Source organism: Tigriopus californicus, chromosome 9 (genome assembly GCF_007210705.1).
Source record: "Tigriopus californicus strain San Diego chromosome 9, Tcal_SD_v2.1, whole genome shotgun sequence".
Classification (NCBI taxonomy): domain Eukaryota; kingdom Metazoa; phylum Arthropoda; class Copepoda; order Harpacticoida; family Harpacticidae; genus Tigriopus; species Tigriopus californicus.
This window is the reverse complement of record NC_081448.1, coordinates 8144469-8156271: the sequence shown is the minus strand read 5'-3', so window position 1 is coordinate 8156271 and position 11803 is coordinate 8144469. Positions and strand designations below refer to the sequence as shown.

At 42.4% G+C, this 11803-nt stretch overlaps 1 protein-coding gene across 1 annotated transcript; it reads right to left on the bottom strand.

Moving 5' to 3' along the window:
• Positions 1-89: 89 nt before the first annotated feature.
• LOC131886297 (uncharacterized) lies at positions 90-4055 on the bottom strand. The gene is made up of 7 exons (XM_059234586.1): positions 2766-4055; positions 2462-2679; positions 2234-2380; positions 1982-2174; positions 1484-1906; positions 1211-1381; positions 90-1092 (listed from the first exon to the last, which is right to left on the bottom strand). Exons 1-7 carry the CDS (start codon positions 3213-3215, stop codon positions 277-279), a joined length of 2418 nt encoding a protein of 805 aa, XP_059090569.1. The 5' UTR covers positions 3216-4055; the 3' UTR covers positions 90-276.
• Between the last annotated feature and the right edge of the window lie 7748 nt (positions 4056-11803).

The following is an 11803-nucleotide window of genomic DNA, read 5'->3' as shown; positions in this document are numbered from 1 at the left end:
TATCCACTTGAAAGTTTCTTGAGCATCCTGGATGGGATCTTTTCAACCCAATATCTGACGTATGCAAACAAATGATTTGTCAGAGCGGGTTCAGCGGTCACCGATTTATTTCTTGGGTATGGATTTTCTTTTACATTTATCAAAATTGGGTAACAACTACCCGGGTAAATGGTGACGACAATAGATAACGAACGGCGATACAAATACCAAGCAGGGGTGGGAGCACATCAATCTACTAACTATGACTTAATTGCTAGCTGAGGAACAATATGGACTTTATGACAAGTAGGCAGGCGCAGGGCGAGATTTGGTAACAAATTTAGCATCGTAGGGTGACACCATGAATTGGCTCTCCTCTGACATTTCTTGATTGGGATGATGTAAATAGTCGCCGTCTGCGTCGAGTTGATGGCTTCCGCCCGGAAAGAGGCCCGTGTTGAGTGAGTGGGCGTCCCTTTCCAACAAATCATTCTTGAGAATCACGGGCAGTCGGGGGGGCATGGCTTCGGCGAAAAAGAGGTTCAATTTTCCAGCTTGTCGCCGTCGATGCAGAGCAATGGCCAAGGCCAAGGCAATTACCACCATGAAGAAAATAATGAGTACAGGCACAAAGAAAGTGAGCAAGTAGTCACTAGCAATGATGATCCCGTGGAAGCTGTATAGATTCTCTCCCGCTTTGGTTGTGACGTCGGTGGGAGGAACGGCATTTAGAGTCCAATTGCAACTCCGGTGACTCAAGATCTTGATATGACTTAGTTCCAAGGGCTTGAACAATCGCTTCAGATGGTCTTTGGGTAACCCTTTGTCGTCGAGATATCGACTCGAAGCGTTCCTGATGAGATCTAAATTGCATTCATCTCGGTTAAACTCTTTGTCGAACCATACCACCGAGAACTTGTCGACCGCCCGGAGAACGACGTTGCCTGGAAATGTCAGTTGTGACAATTTGTTGAAGAGGACCACGCGAAGCTGTTGAATGGGATTTGAGAATTGGAAGGCAAACTCGATATTGATCTTCTCCGTAAATGGCCGGTTTGAAACGAGCACTTCCACGCCATCAATGGCACTGAGTCCGTTGCTATCCGAACACACCTGCAAAAAGCACAGCGGTTAACATCACGTCCAAGAAGTTTAGTGGAGGGTAAGAAGAGAGAAAAAAACAATCCATGAGGAGGAAAGAAGGAAGTACGGACGGAAAGAAGGCTCTTACTAATTGGTACTCTTCCCGACCCACTTCCTCTTCGAGTGGTACTCCAATGAACTCCTGATTAGCTTGGTGAAATTGAAGCCACGAGTGCTTAGCCAGCTCCTTTCGAGTCACGGAGAGCAACTGAAGAGTTAAAGTCCGAGAGTCGCCTTCATCCGGATCGTAGCAGGTATCCTGGAGAAGAGCAAGGTAACAAGATAGATTTGGGTAAGCACGCATCATTTGACCAAGAGTCAACACCCATTCCAGGGACTGAGGGACACGCTATTCTCTCACCTTGGGCACCTGAAAGCGGAGAAGTTCGCCCGCTGTTACGTTGATACGATCGATGGGATTCCGTATGACCGGGACCTCATTATCTTGGTTGTTGATGCTGTTCATGTAGTAGGACCCCATGTTGGTCGAGTGGTTCGCCTTGGCCGGAATTGCCTTTTCCACAAGACACGGTCCGTAGAAAGTCATATCTAGATGTTCCACTCGTACACCAAAGCGGTTTAAAGCGGACGTTACTTCCGAGTCTGGACGTCGGAATTGGCTTTGCAGGAAGCTGTATTGATCTTGAATGTCTGGCCTGGGACAAGCACTGCTTAAATATGTGGTATTGGTCCATCCAAATGTTAGCGGGAACTCGGTGATGGAGCGAATCAACATCTGCCTCAGATTCCGGTCTTTGAAAATGTCTACCATCAACGCGAGCATCTAGAGTTGGAAAACAAAAATCCGGGAGGGTTCAAAATGTGTCCTTACATAAACTCATGGTATAAAATGCCTCACCTTCCATTTGTAGTTGGGATCAGTGGGATTAGACTGCGCTTGTGAAAAGGTGGCCATAAACATGTGATTGACAACACGTGAACCGGGATATTGCCGGACGACAACTTGAAGAATGTCCCGCGCCTCCAGTCCGGCCAGATTGCGTGCAATCAAAACGAAAGACCAACGGCCAATCATATTTTCGTCCACGGGCCTAATAAGAAGACAAAATCGGAATCATACGCGAACGGAGGCCGCTCCTAAAGCACTTACATCAATGTGACTTCGTGGGTTGGGACATGGAAATGAAGCCAAAAGCGGGGCGGAATTCTGGAACCATTTTGGAACTGGAGGAAGAGGCTCAAGTTGCGGGTACCACCCTGCACAGGATCGAAAAACGTCCCTTCTGGGATGGTCCACCTAGAGCCAAACCGACACATTTGAGTAACCCGCACAAAGTCAGAGTCCCTCCGGTTTGAGATAAATGCAAATTAACGCTACCTCGTGATGCGACCGGCAATCGCCGGCAATTTTTTGAGCCTCATTTGCAACTGAGGTGGCACGGGGCGTAGGGTGCCGGGTAAATCGGGGGTGGCGGCCATGGCCCCGGACACGTCTTGGCGCCCCGAAGGATGGTACATGTCGGACGTGGGTTGCAACGACAGATGGGGCGCGTCCAAATCAAACGGCAATTGACCCGAGCCCGTTTCGTGCTCGAACTATTAATGGGGAAAAACGACTGATCGAGTTAAAGAGGGAGGGAGGGGGTTGCGACAGTCGAAGTTTCCGTAATCTTCGTACTTACACCAATATCATCCGGCGGAACAACTTGGTCCGACGTGGCGCCAGCCGGGTATGGGGCCTCGGCTGCGGGCGGACCAGGACCCTGAGAGGGGTGGAGCTGAACCGGGCTCTGCAGATCCGGAATAACGCGCGTAGGCACGACCCAGGAGCCCTGAGACTCGGGATCATGGCGCCCAATGGACCGATGGGTGGACTCGGGGACCCGGTCGAGCGGATCCCAAGACACGGGCGTCTCATCGTCTTCGGTATCGGTGTCATAGTCCGACCAAGCCGACCCTTCCCACGGGTCGGTAGGCAAATCAGTGAGCGGTGCGACAGCCATGGCTATGCCATCGGGCACGGCGTGTGCCGAGCCCCAGCCCAAGATGAGCCAGATGACCAAGAAGCCAGTCCAACCGTATCTCAACCAAGGCTGACTGGGGCTGGCGTTTCTGATCCCGGCTTGAGCCATGTCGAGGGGTGGGAGCTCACTAGGCGCAGAGCCAATGGTCAGGCCGGACCAGAAGGGCGGGGCTTTGAATCGGCGAATCCGTGAATCCGTGAATCCTTGGCCGGGAAAGAAAGAGAGAGGCCGAGATCCGTGGGTCAATGGACGTGTGTTGATGAATCCCACCGGACAAAGCGCACAAGCCTGTTCCGGCCCAGGGAACGGGGACTGGTCCTCGGCGCACGTTTTCAGACACACTCCCTATCAATAATAGACTGGACACACCTGGACTCAGGCGCCGATTCTGCTCATTAATCAGTCAGTCAGTCAGTCAGTCAGGGATGGTTAGGATGGTTGGGATGGTTGGGATCGTGGAGGGCGAGCTACTTCACCGCCGGTTCCTCCTGGGGCCCGGGCTGGACTGAACTGGGTTGGATTGGGCTCCATGGAATTTCGATCCATTCACTGTTGGCACTCTCTCCCATGGAGGGCGGCGCTCCGGCCGGTCCCACCCTTCGGTTGATCATCATATCGACCTCCGTTTGGTCCAGGTAGATGCACGTCATACGGAATTTGCGGGTGGGTGATCCTGGTCCCCGGATCCTGGTTCCCGGGAGGAGGAGGAGGAGAAGGAGCAATGGGTGATTGGGGCGGCCAGTCCGCCGCCAGTTCAAGTCTAAATGTGACTCGAGTCCAGTCCTTCCATCGGCCTTTCCGCCTTGACCCACACGCACACACGCACGCGGGGGAATGAGCGGATGGCAGGGTCAATCAATCCCAGTCCCCCCTCTTTGTGGCTGGATGTAGTAATCACGATGATGTGAATAATGATGAATGGCTGGATGACGACCAAATGTTGATGACCAAGAGCGAGCGGCGATCCCTCAGACGTCAGGCACTCAATCAGTCTCTCCGCGGCTGGGGGGGTCAGAATAGCCAGAAAAAGCGCAACATGTGACCATTGCCTGGTAATCGTCATTTGCGCCGGCGTACACCTTTCACTTACTACACTGGCGAGTCTAGACTCGCCAGTTCACTGAGGCCGTAAGGATCCCAAAAGCTGGTCAAGTGACCCTAGAACCTGGACCACCAGAGCAGTGGGATAATTTTCCAGATAAAGGACAATAGCCCAGAAGAATAAGGATGATGACCTCTTATGAAATGTCTATTTGAGCGAAATTATAATCATGTCTTACACTTCATCCATCCCTTAGAACCAAAGACACTATCAGGTTCATGGGTTCAATGCCAGATTTTACGCCCTCCCGCCGAAAACACACTGTGGGTATTGCCCTCCCTGTTTCAAATAGCTTCGCTTCCGATGCCAAAAGACAGAATTTTCATACAATAGTCAGACACAACATCATTTACCAGGACAAGAGAACCATATATATATATATATAGCAATAGCAATATTAAGCTCCAAGCGGCACACACGGAGACACTAAACTCATTCCCTTCCGTCCACTTTCTTTCAACCAAATGAACCAACCCTTTTTTTCTTATTTTGTGATGTTCTCACTCCTAGCCTCATTCAGTCTATCGAGCAATCCTAGGTGGCCTCAGCCCATCCTTCACTTGGCCCACCCACCCATGGCTACTTTTCTTGACCGCTAATCTGAATTGGACGAATTGTAGCCGGCATCAATCACCGTGAACACCGAATCATCATCAGTTGGGGCTAGAGTTTGGGCGTCAGTGTTAGGAAAACGATTTTTTCCTGAATATTACCTTCATGTTCATGTATCTCAATTCCAACATTTTTCATTTGTCTTACTTATTGATTTTGCTGCCCGGCCCAAGATGTGTATTTGTGTATCTTTGCGCTAGTTGCATAATTAATGGATAGTGAAAATTGCCTCCTAGTGGCTAGTTTTGAGCTTGAATTTGGCCTCCAAGACTGCATGTTGACCAAGACAACTAGCTAGTAACGCTGATTCCGTCCGTCAATGCTTCACCAGGACTTGCTCCTTTCTCATTCAGGGCTGCCATTCTTGAAATGCCTCTTAAAATTTCAGCCAATTCTGTCACCGGCGAGTTTCGTCAGAGTCGTTAGCCTCGTTGAATCTGAAAGATTACTGGTGATGGGATCTAATATATTTTCAAAATCAGGATCGCCATAGAACTCGGAAAATCAAAATACCAGCCGTTTCCGACCTACCCTAAAAGGTCAGGTTTGACCTTTGAAAAGAAAAATCAGGGCTACTTTTTGTGACTTACTGACAGGTTTCCGATATTCATCCAGTAATGCCATACGCCAATGAAAATGTGAATTGGTAGCCCTAGTTGCAACCTCCAATGATTATTTGTTTGATCCCATCAGCAAAAAGTACCAAGATAACTTTCGGCACTCGACAAGCCCGCCACACTCTTGAAGTTCCTACTGCTCTTGGACTTCTTCTTTTTAATCATCCCTAAACCTCGAGAAAAGTTTCCTTCTTAGTGGTAGTAATTCTAGAATTGAGAAAAATGCGAAACAACCTTGAGGAAACTTGAAAAAAGTGGTGAAAATGCAAACAAAGGTGTAAATATGCAAAAAGTTGTGAAAATGAAAAAAGGGGTAAATATGCAAAACAAGTTGTAATAATGCAAATATACTAGCTACACTAGGGAAAAGGTGGCTTTTAGTCTCTTTTAGCCGCTTTGCTGCATTTTTATGTTAAGAAATTGAGGCACCCAACTGTATTTACTAGGGTATCCATTGAGTTCACAAGAAATCATCTTTTTGTATATTATCTCCAGATGTAGCTCAACGGCGAGCTCTCTTTTTTTGCAGAATTTCCCCCAAACAGAAAAAAGAGAGTTAGATTTCATATCTTCAATTCTTTGGTAGACCAAATATTGTATGGAGTTTAAGTGGCAACTACTAGACAAATCATAATCTTTCATTTTGATTATGCCGGAGATTACATTCTTGCAAGCAGTTAGTAAAGCCGATTAAAAAAACCAAAAACAATTGCTAAAAGGCCTGGCTGAGGATTTAATCCTTTGTCTGATCATGTTACACAGAAGTAAATAAAAATGTCCCAAACAAGGAAAAACTTGTAGATAAGACACCACATCAGGACCCAAATGACAATAAAAGAGCAAAAAATGTTCTAAAATGTGAAAAACAGTGAGAAAAAGGTCGAAAGCGAGTGGAGAATGTGAAAAATGGTTAAAAAGGGGGAAAATGGAAATTTGGCACAAAATATTTGTTTTGGCCATAGAGGCCAACATATTCAAGCTCAGGCTCTTGTTTTCCTTTTTGTCATGTCTGTGTTCTTGTCACATTGCCCTAATTTTGCAAAATACGAACGAAAATTCACTCGCTCGTTTTGGACGACTTCTCGGGCCAGGGCAGCTCTCCGGCAAGTAACTGAAAATGGGTTAGATCGAGGCAAAAGTTCTCGAGCTCAAGCTTAAGCCCATTGTTTTCATACAATGCCCGCAAAACAGCTTGCCTCATATTTGTACGACCTCTTAATATTTGTTGTTTGACTTCGGTTCAACCTTTAATGGGCCTGTTGTTGGCTTTGCAGCTGGACTTCGTTCAGTTATGAAACAATCCTCCTTTGAGTGGTTCGAAAAAAAACCTACTAGGGTCTTGGAGTGGAGAGGTTCGCCCGAGCAGTGAGCGAGTATGAGTATCGAACTGGAGATCCTCCTAATACGAAAATTCGGAAGACCGCTAGCATGACTGCCGCTGAGCCAAAACGTTTTTTGGCTCAGGCAATTCAGATCAAGAACAAGTCGGATGCTTAGAGAGAAAGGCGAGAAAGTTGGCTGGCGGGTATGAAAGTGGGGATGCAAAGAGACTTAAAACACCATAGAAGTAAATTGAGCCGTTTTGTTCCCTGAATTCTGCCTCACAAGTAAGTTGTCCTTTGAAGGCAGAGGAAGAAGGACCTATGATTTCCGAAGAATATTGTCTCGAGCTGCCCAAAGTAAGGGAGACGATGTTACTCCAGGCACTGGCAAGTTCAAAAAGTGCATCTAAGAATGATCTTCAAAAATCTAGTTGGGTTCAAAACTTCAAGCTCATCAGTACTGGTTTTCAAATTGCTCCTACCAGTAGATTGATCCTCTCATTATATTCAATCCCGCCTGGGATCACCAAAATTCTCAAATTAAAAACTTCAACTTTAACGCCGCGGTGTCGTGCGCTTCACTGATTATTTCTATAAACGGCGTTCATATTTTCTGGTTAAGTGTTTGCTCAAATGCCAAGACATCTAGATATATTTTTCTTTGTCAAAGAGACAAAAGGAACAACCTTTGTGAAATACACATGTTTAAAAGTAGCTCAGATAAGTGTGTAAAATAACTCAAAGTCTAGTAAAATGCATCATTGTCAAGAACGTAATCAATCAGTATTAAACCTACTCTTAGCTATGTTTTGACGTAAAATTTCTTAATCTTTTATTCAGCAGATGCTTAGTTATTACAACTTGAAAGTTGCGTTTTACACCTTAAAAGATTGAAAAGTGGCCTAATTATGTTTCCAGTTATTCCCAAGGAATATTGTTGTCCTTTTCAATGAAACGACAAGGAACGACATTTTTCCATTTTCTTTAATATTTCTTTAAAAACTAAAAGTAGCCAAAAATGTCACTTAAAACTTACAAAACATGTAAAATTGCCTTTCATTTTAGTTCAGTGCCAAAAGCTACACTATTCTGTCATGTTCCAAAAGAAATTGAACGATTTTTGCAATAATTAATTTCTACGCACTAGCGATGTTTTAATTCAACGTTAATAAAATATTGTCAAAATCCAAGATCAACCTGATTAAAATTGTGATTTACAAGTATGGCATCACACTTATGAAATATTGACATTACGTAAGTTTTAAGTTATATTGCAAACTATTTTCGTGTTTTTCTACCTGTTTCAAAAAAGTGAAAAATTTTCATTTATATTTCAAGCATAGAAACCGATTATTATATTTCTTGGCAATCGCTTTAAGATATATCGGGAGTAATTTGTAGTCAAATTTGCTGCTAATGCAATCTTTGAAAGCGAGATATCTTATCGTTTCTCAACTGATTTGGATACAATTGTAGTTGGAAATGCAAGTAAGATTACTCCAAACATCTATTGATAACGTTTTTAAAAAATATTATCTTTTTGTAGGTTTTAAGTGGATTGATAAATTGATCTGAGCTAAAATACGAGATGATATTCTACAAAAGGTGTTCCTTTTGTTTCAATAGCAACGAAAATCGTTACTAGAAGTCTTGGCTTTTCCTCAAAAACTTTTTCAATATTGTGGGTACCACGGTGTATAGAACACCCGGACTAGGCAATAGTTCCGAGTTCCAACTCCTTTTCAAGCTCAAAGTATCATTGCAACACTCCAGCACATCAAAGTTTTCCCATATGTGACAATAACTATCATACATCAAATCAATTTTGATGTTAATAAATGTGGTTTGGTGGGCATAAATTTGTTTAAATTTTGTCACTGCTTTGTCAGTTTCCTTGGTCAATTAGATTTTTTTGTAGTTTTTGTTCAGAAAGCGGAATTTTGGTCCTTCAACCTCTAAGTCTTGTCAAACAAGGTTAGTATACCCTACGCGACATATTTAACTTGACAAAATTTGAATTCAGATTTGATTGATGATTTGTTGTCTTATAAAGATTATGCTTTGTCAGGGGTAATTTTTATACCCAGACAACGTTTTGATATTCAATATCTTTTTTATATTTCGAACGGCATCATCGTAAATGTCAAAAGAAAAGTTGTGATCGAAATGACCTCACGCCCAAAGCGATCCTCATTCATTGGAAAGAACCTGGGAATCAGCCGCCAAGTTCTCAACAACAACACGTTCATGAACAACTGACGTTATTCCATGGAGTAAAATCAAAGACATGCCCAGACAAACCGCACCGCACTGTGCATGCATTGAATTTTGACATTTATTTAATTTTGCGTACTTGTCTAAGCAAATATCATTGTGGTATTGAACCAATTTGATAGTGCGTTCACTGAATCCGCCAAATATGTTCACTTTGTTGGGTTTTGTAACACAGCTTATTCAAAATCACTTGATTATTGAAAATTTGATGGGTCCTTCGGACATTGGATTCCTTCACACCCATGGTGACCCTGATTGATCTGTCATAATTCGACGTTTGAAGCAGACTGGCCAGGTAGCATGAAGGCCACTAACATTGGGATTTTGTATTAGCATTGGTCTGGTTTTTAGCATTAAACTAGCATTATTTACATGGTCCAAGCATTGTGAAATCTTGTGTAGCATTTTAGCATTTGCCCAGCATTATTTCACTGAAAAAATGACCAAAAGGGAAGAAAAGCAAAAATAAAAATCTCACAAGGGAACTACATTTGGCGGTAGCGGTGTTAACAATGCTCTTTCATGGAATTCCTTTCCCAGTCCATGAAATTGAAACACTGTAGCCGCAAAGTGATTTCCATTGGAATGTTAACTTTACATTAAGCAAGCAAAATTATTTCTTCTAATTGCTTCTCAATTCAAAGGGAGATTTAGCCAAATTTCTTTTTGTTACCAGATTTTTGGCCCACAAAAGATTTTGGGTTGGGTAACACAAATCAAAAACTTCTTTAAAATGGTAGGTGCGTGTATAAGGACGAAGTACCAATCCTTATCTAAATGTAAGTATGGGTTAATTTCACTATAATATTCAAACAAACATAAATATTTTGGTTAGTTTCATTGTCCTCCGAAAAGTATTCTCCCCCACACATTTGAGGTTAACCAAAGCACAAGATTCAAACATAGCAAAAAAAATCCATATAGAAGAGAAGACAACAATTTGAGCTCTATGGATAAAGAAACTTATTGCAGCTCTTGCTAATATCCGCTTTGAAGCATGATACACAATAAAAAAAACAATTTATCTTATTTTCATGATCAAATTTCACCCAAGAAGAATTTTTTTTGGCGATAAGATCAATTTTAATTGTGTTTAAAAAAAACCTTGTTCGAATCCAGAAAATATATTTTTGCTAAAATAAAACTTGTCACTTTTTGGTGTCCCCTTCTAAGTCTCAGGGTTCAAAATTAGGAGAATATCATAAACACAACTACATCAGTTTTTACTGCCAGGTTTTTCTTTAGATTATTGTGTTTTTCAAATGTGTTTTTTTTCTTCTTAAAGGTATAATTTTTAAGATGTTAGCTTTACTTACCCTCTCAAAGAGTGCCAAATATAGTTGAATTGTGAAACTGAAATTCCTTATGAGCACAAAAAATGTAGCATTGTTCTAGCATTTCCGAACTCTAGTTAGCATTTTTTTAGCATTGATTTTGCACGAGCCAGCATCGCTGGCTGAAAAAAACCTGGCCAGCCTGGTTTGAAGGCATTAATCATAGTCGGGATCCATACTGATTTCTCAGGCTTTAAACCTCTTTCTAATATCATTGACAACTTGGCGGCTGATTCCTAGGTTCTTGCCAATGCATGAGGATCGTATTGCGCATGAGGTCATTTCGATCACAACGTTTCTTTTGACATTAACGATGATACCGCTCAAAATATAAAAGAAAAGTTTCTGTATCAAAACATGAACTGTATATAGAAATTAGCCCTGTCTAAATCTAATCTTGATAAGACGACAATTCATCATTAAAATATAAATTCAAATCTTGTCAAGTAAAATATGCCGCATGGGGTATTCCTCTCAAAAGGTAGCAATAAAGTACCTGAGGGTGCTGCATATGTGCAACACGAACTCTTAAGTATTCATGTGGGAACAAGCCGTATTCAAAACCTTTTCGAACCTATTTTTGAACGAACTAATTCAAATTCAGTTTTACTTTTCTGGCCTGTGTCAGACTGTGTAGACATAATGATGCCTATAATGATAATAATTCCATCTAAATGATATTTACTTCAGAAAATCGTAAAACATTCAATACTTAATCTCAGTAAGTCTTTTAAAAGAGACTTATTCATTATGATAATAATTTATTTACTGTACACAGACAGACGTCTTGAATGGATTCAAGGCACAAAAATATGATTACGCAATCATGGATTTTTTTTTTTGTGCGGACTTCCTTACCGCCACCAGGATTGGAATCCCAGCAATTCAAGACGAGAAGATTATTCATTTTACTTGACTTTTATTTATATATATTATTTGATCGACCAACGAATTGGAGTTGGCTGATCTGGCTAATCCTTGAATATAAGGTTGATCAGGAATTTTAGTCAAAAACTTGTCCAAGTCTGACTTAAATCCTGCTATTGGATCAACGCCTACATAAGCCCTACGAATATTTGAGGGCAGCAAATTGAACAATGAAGGAGCCCGAGAAAGAAGAGAGTTGACTTCATTGTTTTAACTAGCCTGGATTCTCGAGGGCTTGAAAGTGCTCTCAAAACGCACGTTAAGCCTCTACGGTCACTACAATTGACCCTAAATCCTGGATTGGGACAACGCTCATGAATGCTTTTGAAAACGTACAATATCAGATACCTTTCGTACCTTCTCTGAGTACTGTACAATCCCAACCTTTCTAACCTCTCCCAAAACGAGAACTCTCTCAAATCTTCAATGTTCCTAGTAAAACATCTTTGGACCTGCTCGAGCTTTTGCAAACCTGCTGAACTAATTGGAGCCCAAATGGGAGAGGCAT